Source organism: Camelina sativa, chromosome 11, assembly GCF_000633955.1.
Source record: "Camelina sativa cultivar DH55 chromosome 11, Cs, whole genome shotgun sequence".
NCBI lineage: Eukaryota > Viridiplantae > Streptophyta > Magnoliopsida > Brassicales > Brassicaceae > Camelina > Camelina sativa.
In genome coordinates, this window is record NC_025695.1 from 16413794 (window position 1) to 16440915 (window position 27122).

The following is a 27122-nucleotide window of genomic DNA, read 5'->3' on the forward strand; positions in this document are numbered from 1 at the left end:
GCATTGTGGCCACTTCATCTAATCACGCGAAGATTCTAGAAATTCACGAAGCCAGCCGTGAATGTGTTTGGTTGAGATCGATGATTCAACATATCAGGACAGATTGTGGCATGGCCGACGATAAGGAAGCAACAGTTATATATGAGGACAATACGGCTTGCATCGCACAACTCAAGGAAGGATACATCAAGGGAGATCGGACGAAGCACATTTTGCCAAAGTTCTTCTTCACACATGAAATACAAAAGGTCGGAGAAGTTCAAGTGGTACAAGTTCAATCATGCGTCAACTCAGCCGATCTCTTCACCAAGTCATTGCCGACATCGACATTCAGGAAGCTCACGCACCAGATTGGAATGCGGAGACTTAAGGACTTTTAGTGATGCTTGGAACAGGGGGAGCAATGCGTGCTGTACTCTTTTTCCTTCACCATGGTTTTGTCCCATTGGGTTTTCCTGGTAAGGTTTTAATGAGGTAGCACCCCCAAGCGTATTGCACCGATCCCTTAGCATCGGCACGGTTATGTCATCCAAGGGGGAGTGTTGTAAAACACTTGGAGTAGATCTTCCATAACCGGTCCATCCATGGTCCATACATGGCCCATGTACGCCAAGACAATAAGGCCCTTCGGCCACCTCCTTTGTACTTAGTCGGTTTAGTTTCCTAAAGTGATAAAGCTTTGTTCTTCACTATATATGTATGATTATCGAACATAATAAGAATAAGAATACAAAATCTCCTTTGAGTTTCTCTAGTTTACAACATAAACAAACTTGTTTCTGATTGGCTAATTCTTAAAGATGAGGATCAAACCTCATTTGATATCCACCGTTCATAAAAGTTAAATCAACGGACATATTTACTTCTTTTACTTCTCTACCTCTAAACATTATATCCTCTTCTACCTCGAGATGCACACGTCTCTATGAGATCTTTGGCTTCCTTCCCTCTCTCATAGCCATGGCTGCTTTCACTTGTACTTCTCGCCCTCCAGTTTCTCTCTGTTCGAATGGGATCTTTACCATCGGCTTCACACTCTGTTCACCTTGTATCCGTCTTTCTCACTCTCCAGCTTTGTTGACCTCGATTCATCCTAGGGTATGTCTTCTCTGTCCTCCTTATTTGTTGTTTTCTTCATTCGTTCTAGCTTCTGCTCAATTTTAGATCTTTCGGTTGGTTATGAGCTGATATGGATTTGAAATATGACTCATTTAACTTTGTTGAATTTTCGTATTGGGTTTTTAATATAATTATCATTCACGCAGAAATTGCTAAAAATTAAGACCCATGTTCTTAAGGATATTAAAGAAGATGTTTCGAGGAAGAAGTTTCAATGGAAGAAGAAGAAGTTTCAATTGCTGTAGATGTTTTTTTTTGTAACCAAAAAGCCTAATGGGCTCTATGAAACCACAAAACAATTCAAGACAATAAGTCCAATTGGATGTGTAATGTCTTACGTATATAATTATTTTTGTAAACTTTTTACTTTTTTTGTAAAATTACCAGTTTTATATTAATAAATATCTCATTTATCTCACATATTAGCAAATAACCAAATTAATAATATATATTAATTTGTACAAATACGATATAAATACACAAAACAGTCTACATATAACAAAACTGCTATTATAGTTTTACAAAAAAATGGTAGAATTAAATAGATTAACAGCAAATAATAATGCTATTGTCTAATAAAAGATTGCATACAAAAAACCGCTATATTATTGAATATTTTGATAGCACTTTTAAAAAATGTTATGTAAAATGTCAAACCTATTATAATGGGAGCAGACATAGCGTTTTCTACACTGTTGTAGATCGTTAGATAGCGGTTTTTCTTCTAGTTAAAATTGATTTATATAACACAAGAGATGTCCCTTCATGTTACGTTTGGATTTTTATTTATTTTGAGTTTCCAATATGAGTTATGGTTACGGCACCATCACTATAACATGTGAGTGACTTCTCACTTCTTTTTTTTGTTACTTGTGTTTTGATAATTGAATTAAAACTGTTTACTTAAAAGGTTTGATGCGTATATGCAGTAACACTGTAGACAGGGTTATTTTCCTTGGAGTAATTACATATCTTCTGCAAAACCATATTAAACTTCTACTCTCTGTTTACAGAAGCTACAAAAGATTTTGAAGAACTAAGGCATTCAACCTCAAGCAAAAATGATGAAGTGATCGTTGAACAAGAACCTAATAGAAAGAGCTGAATAGATTAGAGAAGAGTAGTTAATGTTTTTGTATACATTGAAAAATAAAAAAAAATTATTTAAATTATAAAGATTTTTGTTTATATTTTTTTGTCACTTTTTAAAAAACTTTTAGCTACAACACTATAGACATATCTTCCCGCTATAGATATATCTTCCCAATTTGTAACAAGTTTATGACAAGTAACTGGGTAGCTTCTTGTGAGGATATTAGCCACAAAATTTTGTAACTTTTTGAATCTAGTTGGTACTAATATTTCTGTAACATCCGCGAACCAGATATTGCATTTTTGGTCTGAGTGTCGATCGACACCATGGGTGTATCGATCGACAGCAACAATTCCGGTTTTGACAGGTTTGTTTTAATTGATGTTTGGTTCGGTTTAATTTAATTAGAAATCCCTAAACCGCATATATAAGAGAGGAAGCGACGAAAGTGAGGGTNGGGTTTGGGGGGGGGGGGATGTTTTGTCGCCGTTGAGTGAGAAAAGAGAGAAAGAAGAGAGAAAACGTTGGAGAGTGTTCTTGAGAGATTTTGGCTTGTTTTTGGTGAGATCTGTAGCTGTGGAAGGGAGAGTTGTTGCTGGGAACGAAGGAGAAGCTTATGAAGGTGTTGTTTCCATCGTTTCTCAACTAAATCTTCCTGCAAAAGAGGTGAGTGCTTGACCATGGCTGATCTAAGCCTGAGATCTCTTGCGCATTTATGAGATTGATGAGCAGCGTGTTTTAGGAGTTTTCTGGACTCGGGTGTCATCATTTTCATCGATTATATCCTGGTTTATTCTAAGAGTGCTGAGGAGCATGTATTGCATTTGAGAGCAGTTCTGGAGAAGTTGCTGGAGCAGAGATTGTTTGCTAAGCTGAGCAAGTGTAGTTTCTTGCAGCGTGAGATGGGTTTTCTGGGTTACATTGTTTCTGCAGAGGGGGTTTCTGTAAATCCGGAGAAGTTTTAGGCTATCTGAGTTTGGCCTAGACCGCAGAATGCCACAGAGATCAGAAGTTTTCTTGGATTGACAGGTTATTACAGGAGGTTTGTGCAGGGGTTTGCGAGCAGAGCACGTCCGATGATTAAGTTGACAGGGAAGGATGTTCCTTTTGTTTGGTCACAGGAGTGCGAGGAGGGCTTTACAAGCCTAAAGGAGATGTTGACTACTACACCAGTGATGGCTTTGCCTGAGCAGGGAGAACCCTATGTGGTTTATACAGACGCATCCAGAATTGGTTTGGGATGTGTGTTGATGCAGCATGGGAAGGTGATTGCCTATGCTTCGCGGCAGTTGCGGAAGCATGAGGACAACTATCCAAATAATGACTTGGAAATGGCAGCAGTAGTATTTGCTCTAAAGATTTGGAGGTCTTATCTGTATGGCGGGGAGGTACAGGTATTTACAGATCACAAGAGTTTGAAGTATATTTTTACTCAGCCTGAGCTGAATTTGAGGCAGAGGCGTTGGATGGAGTTAGTAGCGGATTATGATCTGGACATAGCTTACCATCCTGGTAAATCTAACCTAGTTGCAGATGCCTTGAGTCGGAAGCGGGCGGCTTCGGCTAAGGAGCAGGATATGGAGGCGTTGGTAGGTGAGATTAGTGCATTGAGGTTGTGTGTTATCTCACAGGAACCTTTGGGATTGGAGGCAGCTGATCGAGCGAATTTGTTGAGCAGAGTGCGGTTGGCTCAGGAGAGTGATGAGGGGCTGGTGATTGCCTCTAAGGTTGCGGGTTCTAAGTGTCAGGTCTCTGCTAATGGGATTATCCTTGTGCATGGCCGGGTCTGTGTGCCCAAGGGTGAGGATCTGAGGCAGGAGATACTGAGGGAGGCTCATTCGAGCAAGTTCTCTATTCATCCATGAGCGACCAAGATGTACCGTGACCTCAAGCGGTATTATCACTGGGTCAGGATGAAGAAAGACGTAGCCGACTGGGTTGCAAAGTGTGACACTTGCCAGCTAGTGAAGGCGGAGTATCAGGTTCCTGTTGGATTATTGCAGAGTTTGCCGATTCCAGAGTGGAAGTGGGATATGATCACGATGGACTTCGTGGTGGGATTTCCTGTGTCGAGGACGTTTGATGCGCTTTGGGTCATTGTGGACCGTTTAACTAAGTCTGCGCACTTTCTGGCCATCAAGAAAACTGATGGAGCAGCGGTTTTGGCCAAGAAGTACGTGAGGGAGATAGTCAGACTGCATGGTGTGCTTGCTAGTATTGTGTTTGATAGAGATTCCAAGTTCACCTCGGTGTTCTGGAAGGCGTTTCAGGCAGAGATGGGCACGAAGGTGCATATGAGTACAGCCTATCATCCTCAGACGGACGGTCAGTCGGAGAGGACGATCCAGACTTTAGAGGATTTACTGAGGATGTGCGTGTTGGATTGGGGTGGTCATTGGGCAGATCATTTGAGCTTGGTGGAGTTTGCTTATAACAACAGCTACCAAGCGTGTATTGGGATGGCTCCTTATGAGGCATTATATCAGAGGTCGTGTTGTACACCGTTATGTTGGACTCAGGTGGGGGAGAGGAGCATTTATGGTGCGGATTTTGTTCAGGAGACCTCGGAGAAGATTTGGGTTCTGAGGCTGAACATGACGGAAGCTCTGGATCGGCAGAAAAGCTATGCTTATAAGAGGAGGAAGGATCTTGAGTTTCAGGTTGGTGATAGAGTGTACCTCAAGATGGCCATGTTGCGGGGTCCGAACAGTTCATTGACAGAGACTAAGTTGAGTCTGAGGTACATGGGTCTGTTCAGAGACAGTGGCATACCGGCTGGAGTTGCCTGAGGTTATGCGTGCGTTCCACAAGGTATTTCATGTGTTGATGCTGAGGAAGTTTCTTCACGAGGGTGATCGGTTGTTGGCTAAGATTCCTGAGGATCTTCAGCCCAACATGACCTTGGAGGCGAGACCGTTGAGGGTGCTCGAGAGGAGAGTCAAGGAACTTCGGAAGAAGAAGATTCCTTTGATGAGAGTCCTGTGGGACTGTGATGGAGTAGAGGAGCAGACTTGGGAGTCAGAGGCGAGGTTGAAGGCAAGGTTTAAGAAGTGGTTTGAGAAGCAGGCCGCGACTTGAGCTTGTCTAGCCGGGTCCAAGTTGTAGTCCGTGGCTGGAGCGGGTACGGAGTATTCCAGCCCATCTCTCTTGATACTTGGTCGCTTAGGGGTGGTTGGTTGTGCGACTAAGTACCAAGATGAGGTGGTGCTCGGGATCCGGGTTGACGGCTTGGATTGTTGTATCTTATTTTCTTATGTATTTCCGTGGAGGTTGTAACGATTATGACATTTTTTTTAGATTAATAAGATGAGTATATTTTTCTTTATGTTTGACTGTTGTTGTCATGCACCACCAACCTGGTGTCGGTCGACACCAATCTTATTCGATGTTGAGTTTTGCCTTGTTTGATGAGTTGTTTGTGTTTATTTGTTTAGTTTAACAATGGAATCTCAATTGCTTGTGTGTATAGCCCAGTAGATGGGAGGATGGTCTCACTGAGTGTTTATGACAATATTCATGCATCTCAATATGTGTTTGTGGTGCAGGTAAAGGCAAAGTGTGATCGTGGAATCAAGACGATGAGGAGGAGGATGGTTTAGAGGCTTGATTGATTGTGGTCTAGCTATTGTTAGGTTGCTAGTGTCGAGATGATAGAACATTGTAGGATGTTGGAACTTGGTTATTTCATTGTTGGTTCTGGATTATTGCATTGTTGGTTATTGGATTGTTATTGTTAGAATTCTTACTGGTTTAGTGGAATTTGTTTTGTTATCCGCTGTTGTTGATTGTTGCTAGATTGTAGTGGGTATGGGACCACTAGTGAATCAATATTAATATTATAAAATAAATAAATCGGAAAGGGTTGTTTCAATTTCTTACGTAAATTGTAATAAATAGGAGTAGATAAATATAAAATTTAGTAGCAACTTGCGATATATTAATTTATTTCTAATTTGTGGTAATTTATGATAATTTGTTATAAAAGAAAATTTTGTGACGACAAAATAGTTTTAAAAAGAATTTGTAACAAATTTATTTTTGTTACGCATAACGAATTATAACTACACATTTTTTGTAACTATACATTACAACTTTTCTAGTTAATTACTATTAAGTTTGGAAGGGTTATACAAATAATATATAAGATTTTCATGAAGTAGTTATTCTTAAAGAATAGTATTCCGAGTTTGCCGTACCCAAATAATTCAAGTAATAAAAACAGAGAGAAGTGATCCTTTTTTTTAATTGTTTTTTTTTTAAAATAGATGTATACTAGTAATTTTCTTTATACAATAAGATAGGGATTGAAGAAGTTAATAGGGTGTATAGCGCTTATAAGAAGTAACCGTGAAAACTTTTTTTTTTTTTGAATGAATATATTCAGCTCAAAAAAAAAGTTCCTTTTTACATAGAATGCGTCCTTAGTCCAAAAAGATTTAAATAAATATATAGAAATAGAGAGCTAAGAGTTCAAAAGGAGCTGGGAGAAGCTGGTAGAGTATCGACTACGGAGTAGCAGACGAGCTAAATCACTCCAAATCCGGGAGGAGTACGAACATGTGAAGAAGAGGTGATCTAAAGTCTCCAGCAGAGCCCCACAGAAGACGCAAGAGGGATTAACTCCTCTGTTCCAAGACAACATACGGTCACCAGTGGCTAACCGGTTCCTTGCAGCAAGCCACACCATGAAAGAGTATTTCGGGACAGAGTACGAAAACCAGACACCATGAAAGAGTATTTTGTTCCAACTCTCCAACCGTGAAAACTTTAAATTTATATGTTACTCTATAAATTTTATAAATATTATGTTCAGTTGAGTTGAGTGAAACAAATTGTGTCATCTTGTTCTACGGCCTTTCACTTTTATTGACCTGTCAAGGTTTTTTTTCTAATTTTATCTGTTAATACTACACTTGGCTTTCTATATTTGTAACACATGTCTTTCTCGTTAATTTTAAATAAATATTTTTTATATACTTCATTTTATTTGAGTTTTGTTTTTATTTGAGTTTTAATTTATAATAGACTAATTTAAAAGTATAGAAGATGTACTAATATATTAAAAAATCACATTTTATTCAGCAATCATGTATATTGTATTAAAAACAAAACTCAAATAAAATAAAATTGTATTTAATACTCCCTAATACATTGTATTAAAAACAAAACTCAAATAAAATAAAATTGTATTTAATACTCCCTAATACATTGTATTAAAAACAAAACTCAAATAAAATAAAATTGTATTTAATACTCCCTCTGTTTCATAATATAGGATGTTTTAGAGGTTTTTCTTTGTTTCATAATATAAGATGTTTTCAACTTTCTAGGTAACTTTTAGATTACTTGTATATATTTTTATTATTTATTTTATGCAGTCTTGTTTATGATTGGTTGAACTTTTTTTAAGTGGTCATTTCTTAATTTGCGTGTTTTAGTTAAAACATCTTATATTTTGAAACGGACGGAGTATTATATAAGTTACGGTTTGACTATCTTTAAAACGTATGTACTAAAAAAATAAAAAATAAAATATAATGGTATCATAACATAACTTTTAGTTTTATCTTATATAATATGAAAATGTTTTTTTCTAACTTTGTCTGCCAATAAGACACTTGCCAATATATATTTGTGACACATATCTTTCTCATTAATTTTAAAATAAACATTTTTTATATACTTCATTTTATTTGAGTTTTGTCTTTATTTGAGTTTTAATTTATGATAGACTAATTTAAAAGTATAGAAGATGTACTAATATATTAAAAAATCACATTGTATTCAGCCATCATATATATTGTATTAAATACAAAACTCAAATAAAATAAAATTGTATTTAATATTATATAAGTTATGGTTTGACTATCTTTAAAACGTATGTACTAAAAAAATAAAAAAAAAAAATATAATGGTATCATAACATTACCTTTATTTTTAACATATAATATATTTCCTAATGAAAGCATATACCATATAACCTAAAAATAAAACTACTTTTTTTCTTTACTCAAAAAAATAAAACTACTATCAAACCAATTAAAAAGAAAAAAGTTTTTATACTTTTAAAATCAAAATTGAAGCCAAATAAATTTATTATAGACTAATTTAAAAATAGAAAATATGTTCTAATATATTTAAAATTCACATTTTATTCAATAATCATATATATAGTATTAAAGACAAAACTCGGATAAAATTAAATTATATTTAATATTCTTTAAGTTACAGTTTTACTGGCTTTAAAACGTATATACTAAAAGAAAATAAAAATAGCATAATTTATTAATCATCTCATGAAATAGTAGAAGACAATAGTTTCACAAAATAATTTAATGGTAATTATACTATTTATTTTAAAATGATTAGAAAAGAGAGGTATTATTGAATATAAAAAGTATTAAATTTGACACACTTCTCTTTTTATGAAATTTATTCAAAATTTTAATGCAAGATATAGTATAAGATATTTCATAAATTTTTATGACATGAGCCATATTTTAATATGCATTATTCAATATTTTTTTTATATTAAGAGTGATTACAAGATTAGAGAGTAAACACTAGAGCATATATAAATCCTGAATACACTTATTAATTATTCAAAATAATCAGTGGTGATTCTACTGTTACCTTGTAAAACATATTGTCTAGATTCATAATCTCATTAGTATAGTACAAAATTCAGGTTTTAGAAGTTTAGTTTATTGATTGGATGAATTTGAGTCTGTATGACTTTTTTCTCACATATCTTATTTTAAAATCAACAAAATCTGATGGAAAGTCAACATATAGTTATTATAAGTTCAAATATAGTTAATTAAAAAAATAATTAGATGTAAGTTAAAATAAATTAGAAATGTAGTTATGTCAGAAAAATAATTGGATTGTATATATTATTGATATCAATTTTTCTGATCTTGTCTTCCCTTCCATCTACACCAATTGACAAGTTGGAGAGTTCATTTTTTTGATAATTAAAAGAACATGATGAGTAAGAATAGAGAAAAAAGACCGAGAAATAACTCATCATCATAGAAGTATAACACATATTAAGCATTCATATAGAGTTTCTAATTCACAAGAAATTTGTTAGGAGACTAACTGAAGAAAATCAAACCGTAGCAACATATTGTGGATTCAAAAATAAAACCAAATATTAAGATTGAGTTAAAGAAAATATAAAGTTGTAAAACCAATCGCAAAAATATTAATATTTATCAATTATTTTTCTTTACGATTAAGACTAAAACATAATTTTTATTTATTTATTTTCATGGTTAGTGAGTTACGATAATTATTATCTGGTTATAGAGATCTAACGAATCATCATATAAGTCTTGATCGCATCCATATATTAAAGTTTTGGAAAATATGTAGGGAAAATGAGATTTATCTGGTAATATTTGTAAACTATTTTCAATACTCAATTTTCATTTTGAATGTATGATATATGGTTTTACACAAATATCATGTGTGCTAAGACTATCTCCAATATATAGTCTATGTTTTACTCTAAAATAGAGCATAGTTTTTTTTTCAATGTAAAAGTCTAATTATTCTATAAAATAGAGTTAGTGTAAAAAAGTAAAGTTGCATATAGAGTAATCCTACCATTTACTCTATTTTAGAGTAAGATATAGAATATGGTTAGAGCAAATGTTACTCTATAACAGAGTATTGACTTTAAAATAGAGTGGAGTTAGAGATGCTATTAGAACCTAACAATTTATCACAAAACATGAAAATCCAAAACAACAAAACTTTAAAGGATTTAATTACTTCAGTCAAAAAAAATTCCGATATACTTTTTTATTTTATCATGCGTCCAAACATTAAGAACCATATATATAAAGGAACACATATTAAACATTTTAGACAAAAATTCATATTAAAAAAATCTATTTCAAAAATATATTTCTAAATTTAAGATATATCTTAATTAATAAAAATAAAATTAAATATATCTCGTGCATCGCGCGAGCCTATTTCTAGTGTATATATATATATATGTGCTATATACATCACTAAATATACAGTGATAAATACGTAAGCTAATCATGACCTGCAAAAATTACTAATTTGTTACAAATTATTTATCACAAGTTATTCAATATTTCTACAATATATAATTTAGAGTTTGATAAAAGATTTTTATTGATATAACTATATGTTGTGATTAAAAAAAAAGAGAATTCTTGTTTAATATTATAGTTTTAATTATGTGTGTCCGGATTTTTAATTTAATTTGAAATCGGAAAAACAGTAAAAGAACATTCTTAAATATCTAGTATGAATCCAAAATTTTAATATCAATTTTTGATGCATTCTCTTGAAAATCCGATCAAAAATAAGTTGAATGCGAGCCACATCCCCTTTGGCATAGTTTAAGATATATATGCCATACCAAGTTTCTAGCTCCTTGGCTTTTTTAATATTTGCGAAAACTCGAGATCGCATGATATCATCTCAAGAATTATAAATTCTTGTATGACCACTTGGGAGTTAAAAGGCAAACTATGTGGTTCAGTGTTAGCCTTATCGTGATGCATGAAATCGAATCTTACGATGTCAAGAATCAAGAATAATAAAAGCTGAGCTTTATCCCTAATTCGATGAATAAGAAGATTTTCAGAAACTCAAGCTTGTGGCCAAGAAGTAGGATTTTATAGTGAAGCAACCACGTCGTCTCCCCAAAGAAAAAAAACCAACTAAAATGTAAAATAATAGTGTTTTTTTTTCTTCCTTCGACATAAAATTAATGGTGGCCCAGTTTTGATCTCAAGAGCCGTTATTCTTATATCAGAATACAAGGTTATCTTTATTTTCAGTGTACTTTATTCACGTACCGACACATATTATCTGTAATATGCCAATTCCGCAACTAGCCCGTACTGTCCTAACATGGAATATATGTAACAATGCAATGGTGTTCATTATAAGGTAGAATCCAATTCTTTACACATTTCGTCTTTCATTGTTTGAAACTTTGATTCTATCATGAGTTTGAACAATCAGTGTCACAATTTTTGTAGATGAATTTATATATTCCAAAATACAAAAACAAAAATGTAGATGGATTGTGAATTAATTATTCCTAAAACAAACTTTTTTTTAATTGACGATTTCATTGTTCTACGATCGATCCATGCACAAATTTATACAATTTGCAGTCATTTTTTTTTTCAGTTGCAGTTAACAAATTAACGACCACAATGTGGCACGAAGTTTGTGCTCCGTGCTTACATCCACGTTACAAGCAAAGAGACTTTTTATTCATGAACATGAAGATTAATGATAAAAAGATTAATTAATGAGAGTAAAAATAAAAAATGTTACGGAATGTAGCATGAGACTATAAATGCATATTTAAATATGTTTAATTATCCTTTCCATAGAAGCCATTACCAAATACTGGGACTTGAGTTTAAATAACTTTTTAATGAAAATGTACATCAAATTTTTATCACGTCTACTCTGGCTAGTCGCCTAGTCCAAGATTTGTTAAGAGATATTAACTTTTTGATATGATAAATGCAAATTCGCAATAAAAATTTTGAATTTTGCTTCATAAGTAAATAATTTAAGGAGATTTTCAAAAATAGCACTAAAATAAAATAAAAAATTCAAACTTAGCACAACATCTCTAAAATTCTAAAAATAGTACAAATTAATTTTTCAAAATTAAATCCTAAATTCAAAACACTAAACTCTATCCTTCAAAAATATACTGTAAATATGAAATTGAGAACCCAAATCTAAAAAAAGGAGTTTGGCACCCACACCTACTTTACCTTCATCTTCTTTCAATTTCACCTACTTTCTACTCTTTCTATACTTTTTCAAGTTTTTTGGCTTAGGTGTCATTTTTATGTCAAAACTGCTTCTCTCCTCTTTCTCTCCTTCTTTTCTCTCTTTTTCTCTTTTTTATTGTTGTTAACACTTTAAATGGTTATCATAAAACAAATTATCTATTATTTATATATAATATATTATAATTATATATTTTCTACATTTTAAGATACATAGTGCTATATTTTTTATGAATTTTTAGATTATACAGTATCCATTTGTCATTGAACATTTGTACAATGATAACTGGTAAATCAATTGCAGTATTATGTTATGTTATGATCTCTTTGCAAGGTTCATGTGTTACCCAAAACTCAAAGAACATAAAAAAAAAAGCTTTTGATGATTAGTTACGGACCTTAACTTGAAAAGAAAAATAAACAAAGTTTAGTGGATAAATAAATTATGGATAGGTCTCCATGGATTCATTCAAAACAAAGTAAATTTTTCCAAGGTTAGTCTCTTTTCCACCACCAGTTCGGAATGTGCGGCAATAACAAAGTATAGGGTTTAGGGTTTTCATACATTAAGATTCATGATTTCCATCCAAGCCCATCCACTTAACTTTGACCACATGTTCATTAACCCTAATTTGTTGACATATGTTTGTTGGACATGAGCACATGCTTTCTTCTGCTATGATATCATTTAGTTTAGTTTGATCGCTACAAATGATAACCATGTGTACATGGTAGGATAGATACCATTGGTGTTTTGTTCATTCATATTCTGTAGGTATAGTATTGTTATTGTGGGATATCATTTAGTTTAGTTTGATCGCTACAAATGATAACCATGTGTACATGGTAGCATGAATACCATTGGTGTTTTGTTCATTCATATTCTGCAGGTATAGTATTGTTATTGTGGGGAGAAATAAATAGATAGTGGGGGGAGTTAGCAGAAAGATCATAGAAATAAGTTTTTTCATCATCGTGTAGGAGTTAAATTTAAAAATTTTAATTACAAAAATTAGTAACTTGTTTATTATTTTCAGATAGCTTAACATATGTTGTTAATTTCTCGTTAATATATTATGTTTTTTTTGGTTTTTTTTTACTTTAATTGTTCTTAAATGTGTAATTCGATTTTTTTGTTTTGTTTTGTAGAACAGAAAGAATGTGCTCTTTCTTTTACCTTTATTTCTTTTTTTTTAGTATTGTACATGTCTTTTTTTTTTTTGAAAAGAAACGTATCAATTAACGTGATTTTATTTTTATCGGAGCTCTAATAGTTTTTGATGAATAGCTTTTTTTACAGTAATTAATAAGTTTGGAAAATAAATAATTTGTAACTGATAAATTTAAAATATTTTGTGAAAATATATGGTGGAACACGTAAAAATTAAATTCATGAGTTGTTTAATTGAGAGTTATTTTAGGACTCTTTTAACTAAGATCATGAGAGGTGCGGTAGAGTAATTAGGATTTTATAGCATAAATATTATTGGTTTTGATATATTTTGGGAACTAAAAAGTAATAATTGTTTTTTACGGTAAATAAGATATCTGATTTTTTAAAAATAAATTGTGACCGTTTTCTTATTTTGTTTTTGGATTTTTTGTTAATTACTAAATTATGAAAATAAAATCTGATGTGGAGAGTGAGAGAGAAGAGAGAGAGAATAGAAGGGGTTAGAAGGAGTGAGAGGTAATAGGTAATTAAACTTGAGAAAAGTATATGAGTAGTAGAAAGTAGGTGTAGTTGTAAATAGTTTTGGAGAAAGTGAGTGTGAATGCAAAATTCCCATAAAAAAATTCTAAACATTAATTTTAAATATTTTAATGTGTTAAATAGTGCTATTTTTTGAAAATTTATGAAATATATGCTATAATTGTCCATAAAATTTGTTTTAGTGCTATTTTAGGGTATTTGTGAATAATTTAAGGCTTTGTCCGAAAAAAGTCCATCCACAGCAAATAATTTTAAGAAAACCAATTGAAGTTTCGATAACGAAGGCAATTACCACGGTATCTCCTTTTCCGGTTATTCTCTAGATAATACTTGATTAACATTTTCGCCATCATTTGTGAATTAAACTAATTTACAATATATATATATTCTTCACCGATAAAATATTGCATCTCTAATTTTTAACCATTATGTATTAAAGGATGTTATATATGCATACATAACATAATTATATATATACTCTATTCCTTTTAGTTTAGATGCCCTCATAAAAATAACTCAGTTTTCAGTGCACATGTGATGTGGGAGAGTTCGTACATGCAATATATAAATATAAACATGCGAAAAGGAGAAATCTAACGATAGTTCCATTTTATTATAAAACATACCCACACTTTACAAAATAGGTGACGGATAAATCTATCTTTTTCAAAACTTAGATAGACATGTTAACACATAATACATACATTTTTGTGTATGTTTTTTTAGTTCACTTTAATTAGTTTCTTCATTACATTGCACTCCCATTTATGTTGAAGTCAAAGCCATAATGCTCCAGCGCGCTTAAGCATGGGAAGGAGAGAACGATTGAGATGGAGACTCATGACTTGATTAGCTCCACCAACAAGCTGCCCTCCTATGAACACAACCGGCACGGTCGGGCTGCACCCAAGCTGAGCCAATGCTTGTTCTACCTCTTTCCCTCTGTTGATCTCGTCTAGTTCATAGATCGTCGGGTTCACGCCAAAGTCGAAGAAGAGAGTCTTGATTGTGTGAGACATGCAGCAAGAGTTCTTGCTAAAGATCACTACCGACTTCTCAGAGATCATCTTTTGTAGATTCTCCATTAGTGTTATATGGTATGTTTGAAAAGTAGCTTGTGTAAGAGTAAAAATGGATGTGTTTGATCAAGATGTATATTAGAGATCAAAATGGGAAAACTAGATAACTTATAGAGAAATTGTGATATGTTTGGGTGAAGATAGGAAGTGAATTTGTGTTTCTGTGTTTAATGGAATGAAAGAGTGTATAAGGTCCTTTATATAGCTTTCTAAAAGTACGTAAGCTTTCATATTACGTAGCCTTATTTCTAAGAGAATAAACTTTAGTACAAAATAATATCTCAAATAAATAGTGAAATAAAGATCATATTTTAAAAGCTAAGATAATGGGAGCNAGTTCGTACATGCAATATATAAATATAAACATGCGAAAAGGAGAAATCTAACGATAGTTCCATTTTATTATAAAACATACCCACACTTTACAAAATAGGTGACGGATAAATCTATCTTTTTCAAAACTTAGATAGACATGTTAACACATAATACATACATTTTTGTGTATGTTTTTTTAGTTCACTTTAATTAGTTTCTTCATTACATTGCACTCCCATTTATGTTGAAGTCAAAGCCATAATGCTCCAGCGCGCTTAAGCATGGGAAGGAGAGAACGATTGAGATGGAGACTCATGACTTGATTAGCTCCACCAACAAGCTGCCCTCCTATGAACACAACCGGCACGGTCGGGCTGCACCCAAGCTGAGCCAATGCTTGTTCTACCTCTTTCCCTCTGTTGATCTCGTCTAGTTCATAGATCGTCGGGTTCACGCCAAAGTCGAAGAAGAGAGTCTTGATTGTGTGAGACATGCAGCAAGAGTTCTTGCTAAAGATCACTACCGACTTCTCAGAGATCATCTTTTGTAGATTCTCCATTAGTGTTATATGGTATGTTTGAAAAGTAGCTTGTGTAAGAGTAAAAATGGATGTGTTTGATCAAGATGTATATTAGAGATCAAAATGGGAAAACTAGATAACTTATAGAGAAATTGTGATATGTTTGGGTGAAGATAGGAAGTGAATTTGTGTTTCTGTGTTTAATGGAATGAAAGAGTGTATAAGGTCCTTTATATAGCTTTCTAAAAGTACGTAAGCTTTCATATTACGTAGCCTTATTTCTAAGAGAATAAACTTTAGTACAAAATAATATCTCAAATAAATAGTGAAATAAAGATCATATTTTAAAAGCTAAGATAATGGGAGCATACGAAAGAATATGATCGGTTCACACCTTCTTGATTCTTTGCCTCTTGCAGCTAAAGAATAAAACTATATATCAACTAATTCGGTAAAACGTCCAAAAAACAAAATCTCTTGAGGAATATTTGATACGGACAAATGATGTTATGTTTATATCTCGGCCGTATATTTTCGTTGTCAATATATCATAAATACAGTACTGTTTTTTCTCGTATATCACAGAAGAACATTTATATGTTATCGGGTTGTGATTTTCGTTATAATTATCCTGTCTATACAATTAAATTTAGATAGAAGTCCAAATATAGATAAATTGTACGGTCTAGTATAAATAGAACAAAAAATGCAAAAAGACTGAAATGAGATTTGTTTTGGCTTTTGATATGCGTGAAACTTTCTGTTTTTTTTTACAAGCCAATCGAAACAAAACTTGACTGAAAATAAGATAAACCGTACCAAAGCTTTTTTTATTTATTTAATTAAAAGGTAATAAAAAAACTTTCCTAAAAGATCCAACTTCACTTCACTTAGCTTGATGATCATTTCTGTTTTCTCAATTGTCATACATGGAATTTTCTAATTATCGTATTTCCTCACAAAACTTAAAAGCCAAAACTTTATCAAAGCGAAATGGTCGGGATGGATGGAGCCATGCATGATAATGACTAAGTTGATGAGGTACACTCTTCATAGAATGTTGGTCTCGTCTCAAGTCTCAACTCAACACATTGACATAGTTTTAGATACTTCATACAAAGTTTTCGACTCCTTTCGATTCTTCTATATTTGCGAAACACGAGATCGTATGATATTATCTTAAGAAGTGAAATATTCTTGTTATGACCACTTGAGAAAACACGGAAACTCTGTGGTTCCATTTTTAACCTTATCCTCATGATTGAATCGGATGTCAAGAATCAATATCTAAGGAAAATTGAGCTTTATTCCCAAATCGACGAATTTTAGAATGTCAAGCTTGTGGCCAAGAAGATGGAATTTTATTAAACTGTAAAGTCATAGTTTTGCATTTTCTCTTTAAAATTATTAAATGTATTGGTGGCCCAATATTGATCTGAAGAGTCAGTTATTCTTATATCACAATACAAGGTTATCATCATTTTCAATCGACGTGATTCACGTACCGACGACACATTCTAGTATATACAAGTAAGATGCCTAATCACATCTAGTTCCGCAACTGCCCGTACTGTTCTGTAACAATGCAACGATGTTCCTTATATGGCAGAATCCAATTATTTATACACTTTGTTATATTTATGGCTAATAACGTTATTTTCTATCAAGATGTGGAAATGCGTTTTCGTAGATAGATAGATAAGGTAGATAGTATAGATGGCGAGCGTATTGATAAAAACACTTCGACTAGTTATTAGTTAACTAAGTTAAGGCTTGATTCAGACTTTTCACCTCAATTCAGACTCGTCATCTTTTTTTTTTTTTTTAAATTAAAACTTATACAACATTCTTTACCTGTAAAATATTTCTTCTTCAATTCAGTTTTTGTATTATTTCTGTCTAGGATCATGCATGTTATGCATAAAAAATTATATATTCTATTCTTTTCCTTTGCACCATTAGATAATCATCCACTTTTCAGTGCACATGTGTTCATTTCTTATATGCATGGTTAGAAAATTATATAAATATAAACGTGGGAATAGGAGAAATTTAACGGTAGCTGATTTTATTATAAATATAACCACTGTTTACAAAATAGGTAACCGCATAATCCATCTTTTCAAAAAGTGTATAGACGTACTGACGTAGCATTAACTCATTCATACATTCTTTTGTATGTTTCTTTACTTTTTTCGTTTACATTAGTTATTTTAAAGTCAAAGCCATAATGCTCCAGCGCGCTTAAGCATTGGAACAAGAGAGCGATTAAGATGCAGACTCATGACTTGATTTGCTCCACCAACAAGCTGCCCTCCAATTGACACCACTGGCACGGTCGGGCTGCACCCGAGCTGAGCCAATGCTTGCTCTATCTCCTTTCCTCGGTTAATCTCGTCGAGCTCATAGATCGTCGGGTTCACGCCCATGTCTAAGAACAGAGTCTTTATTGTGTGAGACATGCAGCAAGAGTTCTTGCTAAAGATCACTACTGACTTCTCGGAGATCATTTTTTGTAGATGCACCATTAGTATTATATTGTGACAAGATATTTGAAAAGCGTCTTGCAAAGGAGACAAATAGGTGTGTTTGGTCAAAATGCTTGATTGGAGATTAAAATGGGAACAGTAGAGAACTTATAGAGAGATTATGATATCTTTGGCTAAAGATGAGAAGCCGGGCTTTGTGTTTCTTTGATGAAGTGAAGAGATTATATAAGGGTCCTTTATATATAGCTTTCTAAAGTACGTAACCTTTCATATTATGTAGCCATTTTCTAAGAGGATCAACTTTAGCACAAAATAATATCTCAAATAAATAGTTAAAGAAAAAACATACTTTAAAATTGAAAAGTAAGAATTTGGTATAAAACGTACAGAAAACAAAATCTCTCTTAGATGTGAGGAATATTTGAGACGGACGAATCATGTCATACCTCTATAGTACGGCCATATATATTCATTGTCCAAAGAACTGATATAAAGGTAAGGGTAAAGCCATACAACTTTTTGTGCAAAACAGTTCTTANATTAGAAAAAAAAAAAAAAAAAAAAAAACAAAAAACAAAAAAAACAACAACATTTGTTGAAAGTTGCTAATCGCATGTACTCTGGATTAAAAATTTCGAGACTATAAATTTTGGTTTCTAATATGTCAAAAATATCTAAAATTTTTGAAATTATTGATGGATGCGACCGTCAGTAGTTTAAGACATAGTTAATTGAAATTATTGACGGATGCGACCGTCAGTAGTCTTCGGCTTTTGTGTAGTATAATATTTCATTTGTTTCTAACTAAACCAATTTTTAAAATATCACGTGAAAATATTAAAATAATTAGTAGATAAACCTAGATCATGTAATACCTCGATCAAGAATGTATAATAGTAGTTTCATGGTTCTAACCTACAATATTTCTATTATAAATTTGCTATTGCTTAAGGAAAAAAAAAACAAAGAAAAAACAAACTCTGCTATCATTGGATATCTATTCCATTGAACTTGATCATTTCAGTTTTCTCAATTATCATAAAACTTTATCAAGCCGAGGTGTGGAAGTTTGCTAGCTAGGGTGATTTGAGTCGAAATGGTTCGGCTAAAGCCGTGATAATTGCTATGCTGATGAGGTACACTTTTCAAAGAATGTTGGTGATCTCAAGTCTCAACTCAACACTTTAACATATTTTTAGATAAGCCATACAAAATTTCGGCTCCTTCTTTCGATTCTTCTATATTTGAGGAAACTCGAGATCGTATCATATTATCTCAAAAATTGAAATGTTCTTTTCGTGACCACTTGCGAAAACAAGAAAACTTTGTTGTTCCATGCCTTATCTTCATGAATGAAATCAGAACTTACGATGTCAAGAATCAAAATCTTACGAAAATAGATTTGATAGTAAAGCAGCTACGTGGTTTCCAAAAACTTAATAAAACTATAAAGTTATAGTTTTTGCATTTTCTTCTTAAAATTATTAAATTTAAATTATTTAATGGTGGCTCAATTATGACCTGAAGAGTCGTTATTCTTATATCACAATACCAGGTTATCATCATTTTCAATCTATGTACCGACGACACATTCTAGTATAAGTAAGATACTAAGATGCCTAATCACATCTAGTTCCGCAACTGGCCCGTACTGTCCTATAAATGGAATATATGTAACAATGCAACGATGTTCCTTATATGGCAGAATTCAATTCTTTACACACTTTGTTGTTTTAATGGTTAAAAACTTCATTTTCCATTACGATGTGGGATTACGTTTTCGTATATAGATAGTAAAGAAATTAGATTGATTTACCTCAATCCAAAAGTTTCATTAATTGATTTTAGATTTGTTATAAGATAATATTTCATAAATTTACACAATTTGCTAGCTAACGAACAACCACGCCTAAAATATTAGTAACAAATATGATTTTTTCATTGTAAGAATTTCCATTTAAGGAGTTATATGGCGATCGTATAAACAAACCACTTCGATTGTAAGGCTTGACATTCCATATGAATAAAGTAACATAGAGTTCATCTTGGTTCAGACTCGTCATCGTTTTTAATTTAGAACTTAGACAACATTCTTTACCTGTAAAATAGTTCTTCAGATTTATATTATAATGTCTTGCATCATGTTATGCATAAAAATTTATATATTCAATTCTTTTTCTTTGCAGTTTGCACCATTAAAAACTCATCTATTTTCCAGTGATGTGTCCATTTCTTAGATACATGTTTAGAAAATTATATAAACATCGGAAAAGGAGACATTTAATCGGTAGCTGATTTTATTATAAATAAAACCACTGTTAATTACAAAATAGGTAACCGCATAATCTATCTTTTCAAAATGTAGATAGACATAGCATTAACACATTAATTACTTATACATACATTCTTTTGTATGTTTCCTTAATTTATTTTGTTCACATAATTAATATGCAGTTCCAGTTATTTTAAAGTCAAAGCCATAATGCTCCAGCGCGCTTAAGCATTGGAACAAGAGAGCGATTAAGATGGAGACTCATGACTTGGTTGGCTCCACCAACGAGCTGCCCTCCTATGAACACCACTGGCACGGTCGGGCTGCACCCGAGCTGAGCCAACGCTTGCTCTATCTCCTTTCCTCGGTTAATCTCATCGAGCTCATAGATCGTCGGGTTCACGCCCATGTCTAAGAACAGAGTCTTGATTGTGTGAGACATGCAGCAAGAGTTCTTGCTAAAGATCACTACTGACTTCTCGGAGATCATTTTTTGTAGATTCGCCATTAGTATTATACTGTGACAAGATATTTGATAAGCGTCTTGTAAAGGAGACAAATAGGCGTGTTTGGTCAAAATGCTTAACTGAAGACGAAAAGGGAAAAGTAGAGAGCTTATAGAGAGATTAATTATGATATCTGTGTTTGATGAAGTGAAGAGGATATAAGGGTCCTTTATATAGTACGTAATCTTTCATATTACGTAGCCTTTTTTCAGAGAGGATCAACTTTAGCACAAAATAATATCTCAAATAAATAATGAACTAAAGAACATTTACAAATAAATGGAAATTAAGATAGTGGGAGTATCCGAAAGAATATGAGGATATGATCGATTCACACGCACTTGCTTCTTTGCCTCTTGCAGCTAAACAGTAAAACGAATTTGGTATAAAACGTACAGAAATCTTTTCGATGTGAGGAATATTTGATAGTGACGAATCATGTCATGCCTCTATAGTACGGCCATATATTTTCATTGTCAAAAGAACCGGTAAAAAGTTGAAATGAGTTTTGATAAATTTGAAGGAAATTTTAGAAGTGAAATAGTTTCTCTCATTCCTTCAGTAGCCTTTAGGCATATATTTTATACAAAGTCAGAATTTTTCTAGCAAGTTCTTTATGATGTAGTATTTTTATATCAATTAAATTATCGAATCACAAGTTTGCAAAGACTCTACACACTAGAAATGCACAAATTCACTTAATCTAAACTTAAATAAAGATTTGGTTTTTTTGTAACAAACTTAACTAAGCAAGCAAACAAATTGTAAAAAGTTCAAACAAATAAAACAATATAGAAACAGATGATTTACTCAACAATAACTAAAAGAGAATCTCAGAGTCAAGGTAATTGACTAGGAAGAGATGGATTATGGAGTTTCAAACAACTTAAACTAAGCATGATCCTTAGGCAATAGAACATTAGCCAGACTAACACATTTCCATACAATTAATCCCCGAAAAATAACTGGAAAATAAACAAAAGATTCAACAAATCTAGAATCCTAAAAATTGCTAAACAAAATATGGTTTATCCTAATGAAGAGTTAGTGTATTTATAGAAAAGTTGGAAGATAAACCATAACAAACCGGATTGAAATAAGACAAATTAAAGAAAACCGGAACAAATTGGATTGGGTTACAAAAATAGCGCTTGATCGACCAATTTGTGCATCAAATTCCTAGAATGATCGACCAGTTGGTCGATCGTTTGGTCAGTTGTTCGAGTCTGGTTAAGTCTGGCTCTAGTTGATTGACCAGTTGGTCTATCGGTTGAAGTCCGGAGGTCTGATCAAGTCTAGTCTGTGTTTTATCGATCGTCTGATCGACCATCTAATTGGCCTGAAATCACCTCCATTACAAAGATAACTCAATTTCCAATAATATTGATGAAAAACTCTGAAGCTAAATTCCAAGGCAAGGTATTTGAGGGACTACACACTTGTTCCGAATCATCAAATCATTTTCTTTGCATCCAAATGTGTGTATTCCATTATATCAATCTTAAATGGTTCAAAAGACACACAAAACACACCAAAACATAATAATAAAAAAAAGACATTATAAGACCTCTAAAATGCAAGAAGACTCACTTGGACACTAAATGCAACAAAACACAATGAAAATACTAATAAAACACAATATAATGGAACATAACAACCATGAAAAAACAGTTAATATTGAGTATATCACTTTACATATATGATAATGGTAAATCTACCTATTTAGCAATAGAAGAATATTATACAAATGTTATTTTTCTATTAACTCGATCTCGTAATCTCCGAGGTCTCCTAACAAGTTTTATCGATCAGTTTAGCTGATCTGAATTATATGTCGAAAAAAATTTCTTAAAGATCGAATAAATTTGAAAAACATTTGTTGAAAATTGCTAATGGCATTTACTCTGGATTTAATTTTTCAGATTATAAATTTCAGTTTCTAATATACCAATATAGATATGTCGTAAAGAATTGCATCAAAAATATCCAACAAAGTACCACTATATAAATATACAAGGAAGTGTCTTTAAAATTAAAAATGTGCAATGTTTTCTGACTAAATAAACATTAAATTTTTTTAACTACTTACTAAATAAATTGATCATTTGTATATGTCATATTCAATAAATTTCTCTTTTTATATTAATTAAATAATTATCTTTCAAAACTAATTTGAAAATCATAATACAATTGCATTCAAATAATTAAACCATAGCTTTTGTTAACTCGACTATATCCCACATGGGAGTTTAATTAGACTTACTGCTCTACCATGTACCAAGGAAACTAGCGTTGGACCATCCTATGAATTTTGTTTTCAGATAGCTAAAGTAGCCGCTTCTACTTTATTGTGCATCCACGAGGAATGTCAATCAAATTATAGTCTACAGCGACATCAAGCCAAGCAACATTCTAATTGATGAATAAATGAACTCTTGAGTGGGAGATTTAGGGCTCATGATGCTTTACGAATGTGTATCACAATCATACACTACAATTATTGTAGGTACTTCATCATGTAAAATATTTAATTGTCAACTGCAATATGAGACCATAAGTTCTTTTCAAAAATGATGATTACTAAAGATTGACAACACAAATTCAAATAGTGATATGGTATAAAAAGATAATTGATGATTGATGCATATCTATTTATAATTATGCAAGTACTATTTTGTGTTATAAACATAATGACTAAATCTACTTTACGAAAATTTTAATACAAAACTTTAAATCTAGATTGTAAAGTTTGTAAAATATGTTACAAAAAAATGAAGAAATATAAAGACAGTTACACTTGAAATAAATTAAAGAGGATTTTTTGTGATATATTACAAAATAAAATTAATTATGAAGTCAATTTTGTTAATATTTAATAAAAGCTAATTTTTGTTAGAAAGATATATGTCAAATGGACCAATAGAAAATGTTAACAAATAAAATATTAAATTGAAGACACTCAATTCTAACAAAAATTATATATATATATATGTGTGTGTGTGTGTGTGTGTGTGTGTATGATAAATAGGTTGTTGAATAAATTTATTTTTATGTAAAATTAATGAATGAAAAAGTACTTTGTAAAAATAAAAAAGATGAAGAAACAAAATTACCATAAATTTTCAAATAATATTCAATAATTGATGTTATCTAAGAAATACATAATTATATTGAATTACTTAATTATACATCACAGAAATAAATGTATCAAATATCTTACTAATCTACATAGTTAATATTATACCATAACCATAATGATACTTTGATATCCTTCACCATTTATTTATTAATAAAAATAACATAGATATTTCACTAAAAATTATATATGGATAAATGTTCAGTTTCAAATAAATTATTATATTTAAAAAACAGTAATACATATATCATATCGTATTATGTGAATTGAATGGACCTCCTATGAATGCAACAGTATGGTAAATGTCTATTAAGTATGATGGATGGTGGAATATGTGTCTTATTATGTATAGATATACTAATTTTTAATAAGACAACTAAAAAGTAAGAAAAAGGTAAATATTTTATCATATCATACAGTAATATTATATTTATTTAATAGACCTTTTATAAATGCAATAGTAACTTCCAAACCTACAAAGTTGACAGAAAAAAAAACAAATTTAGAACCCAACAATTGTATTAAAAAATTTCTGCAAAATGAAAAACTACTGAATTTGTGAATCGTCTCATATATGAAAATAGATCAGAAGAGTAGATTATTGTGGTACAACTAATTCTTGTGTTTATTTGTGACACAAATGTTACAAAAAAAATTATAACTAATAATTATTAGAAAATAGATAAATGTTACATTAGTAATTAAGCAGACAAATAACCAACAAAGCTAATAATTCCAAAAGCATAAACAAGTCGTAGAACAATGAACAAGCAACCTAAACATTCGTTCTAGCCAACAATGTTTCATTCAAGAACCCTAACATTAACATAGAACAAACAACATATCCTCTAAAATATTCTGCTCTTCATTGTCTTGATTCCACGATCACACTTTGTCTTTATCTGCACCGCAAACAACAATTGAGATGTATGAGTATTATCACAAATACACAGTGAGACAATCTTTTCATCTACTGGGCTATACACACAAGCAATAAGATCTCCACATGCATCAAACAACAATCATAAAAAAAAACCAGGAAAGGAACAAACATTCAGCTGCCTGCTGAGTGTTGGTGTCGACCGACACTGGTCACATGGTGCTAACCGACACTCTTATGGTGTCGATCGACACCCCACCTTAGCATCCCAAAAACCCTAATTGGTGTCAACCGACACCTCCACATGGTGTTGACAAACACTTATCAAATCCCTCGCGTCGTCACCGCCTTGGTGTCGACCTACACCGACCCAACAACATCGTTCTCCTTGAAGCTGAAGGTCTGATCTCTGCCTTCCACCGCCTCCAATGCGGCCAAGACTCTCCCAAAGGCGAACACAAGCCATAGGAACCAAGAAAATAAGCCAAAGGAACAATCAAATAAGTCACAAAATCACATAATTATAGATCTCAGCTTAGATAAGTCATGGTCATGCACTCAATTTTACAAAACAAAGAGATTGAAACAACAAACGTCCAGAAAATACACCACAGTAAGCTCCCATTAGCCTTAGATCTCTAACCACAAGCACATATCTCCTAAAAACAGGGACAAACTCTACAGGAAACTTACATATCTTTTTCAAATTTTTTTCTCTCTGGAACGAAAAGTGGCTAAACGAAACAAGGACGTCGAGTTTTCTCCTTAAAAACCCAAGTCCTAGGGTTTTCCACTAAACCGAACCAAATCGGAGAAAATTAGAATTAACCCGAACCCTACCAGGTTGACATTGTCGAGCGACACCCCTCGTGGTGTCGATCGACACCCCAACCATTACTTGGTTCACGGGCGTTACCCAACCATGAAAATGTGAAGGGTGCCTATAATGTAATATATATAATGTAATAATGATAGTAGTAGTTGTAGTTTAGTAGCCATGTCTTCAAAACAGGACTTGAATGGTTACACTAATATCTAGTTTGTAGTTCTAGTTACACTTGAAGTGTTAAGGTATTGGCTCTGTCCAGATCTGTGAGTCGTCTTCTCATGAGTAACTGAATATTCCTTTTGAGCTTATCTCCAGAGCAGTAGGTGGCAGAATGAACCCTTGTATTGCGTATCAAGCTATAGAGAAGAGCTTGAAAAACCAGCTTTCAAATTACATTTAACTTCCTATTTGTGTTAGGATTCTTAATCCAATTCAGAAAGCCTGTGAATTTTGTTGAGAGCGGCTGGGCAAGGTGATAGAAAAATTTAACCACAGAACTTTGGAGTAGGGACATTGGAAGTGAAATTAGTAACTAAATTTACAGTTTTAAGCAATTATAATAACATTTTTTCAAAAAATGTACCCCTGAACGACTAAAAAAATGTATCCCTAAACTAAACATAATTAATACAAGTTGTGTAAATGTATTTGACATTAAAGAAAACTTTGTCGTATACCTAACTTAGTCTAAATTAAATGGTTAGATATGCCATACAAAGTCGCAAGCTCCTTTGCTTCTTCAAATAGCTGCTCAAACTCGAACGTATGTTACTCTATACCTCAAGAATTAAAGATATCTTTCTATCACCACTTGAGTAAAAGGGAAACTTTGTGATTCCGTTTTAGCCTTATCGTCATGCATGAAATCGAATATTGCGATGTCAAAGAATAAAACAAAATGGAGCTTTATTCCCAATTCAATGAATAAGATTGTTAGAAAGTCAAGCTCCTGCACAACGAAAATGGACATTTACAGTGAAGCAACCACGTATCTCCTAAAGTAATAGTTTTGTTTTTCTACTTCAAACTAGTATTCATGCATGGTGGCCCATTTCGATCTCAAGAGTCAGGTATTCTTACATCACAATACAAGGTTATATCATCATTTTCAGTATATATACGTGATTTCACGTACCGACACATATTATATGATATGCCAAATCACATCTTATTCCGCAACTAGCCCGTACCGTCGTCCTACAGCATGGAATAATATGTAACAATGCGACGTTGTTCCTTATTGGCAGAATCCAATTCTTTACACACTTTGTTGTTTTAATGGTTAGTAACGTCATTTTCTATCAAGATGTTGAACAATCACAGCCACAAATTTTCTTAGATGGATAGAGAAGAATTAA

The 27122-nt window shown here is 32.4% G+C and overlaps 4 protein-coding genes across 4 annotated transcripts; all 4 read right to left on the reverse strand.

The window, feature by feature from the left end:
- Nucleotides 14323-14977, reverse strand: LOC104723581 (monothiol glutaredoxin-S5). The gene has a single exon (XM_010441959.2). The coding sequence runs from the start codon at nucleotides 14821-14823 to the stop codon at nucleotides 14515-14517; it is 309 nt and encodes a 102-aa protein (XP_010440261.1). The 5' UTR covers nucleotides 14824-14977; the 3' UTR covers nucleotides 14323-14514.
- Nucleotides 15191-15845, reverse strand: LOC104723582 (monothiol glutaredoxin-S5). The gene has a single exon (XM_010441960.2). It carries the CDS (start codon nucleotides 15689-15691, stop codon nucleotides 15383-15385), a length of 309 nt encoding a protein of 102 aa, XP_010440262.1. The 5' UTR covers nucleotides 15692-15845; the 3' UTR covers nucleotides 15191-15382.
- LOC109127518 (monothiol glutaredoxin-S3-like) lies at nucleotides 17702-18339 on the reverse strand. Its single transcript, XM_019232428.1, has one exon. The coding sequence runs from the start codon at nucleotides 18178-18180 to the stop codon at nucleotides 17872-17874; it is 309 nt and encodes a 102-aa protein (XP_019087973.1). The 5' UTR covers nucleotides 18181-18339; the 3' UTR covers nucleotides 17702-17871.
- On the reverse strand, nucleotides 20413-21057 carry LOC104723583 (monothiol glutaredoxin-S3-like). The gene has a single exon (XM_010441961.1). It carries the CDS (start codon nucleotides 20919-20921, stop codon nucleotides 20613-20615), a length of 309 nt encoding a protein of 102 aa, XP_010440263.1. The 5' UTR covers nucleotides 20922-21057; the 3' UTR covers nucleotides 20413-20612.

Coding starts and splice junctions, on each gene's coding strand:
- LOC104723581 (XM_010441959.2), bottom strand. CDS start 14,823: ATGGAGAATCTACAAAAGATGATCTCTGAGAAGTCGGTAGTGATCTTT.
- LOC104723582 (XM_010441960.2), bottom strand. CDS start 15,691: ATGGAGAATCTACAAAAGATGATCTCTGAGAAGTCGGTAGTGATCTTT.
- LOC109127518 (XM_019232428.1), bottom strand. CDS start 18,180: ATGGTGCATCTACAAAAAATGATCTCCGAGAAGTCAGTAGTGATCTTT.
- LOC104723583 (XM_010441961.1), bottom strand. CDS start 20,921: ATGGCGAATCTACAAAAAATGATCTCCGAGAAGTCAGTAGTGATCTTT.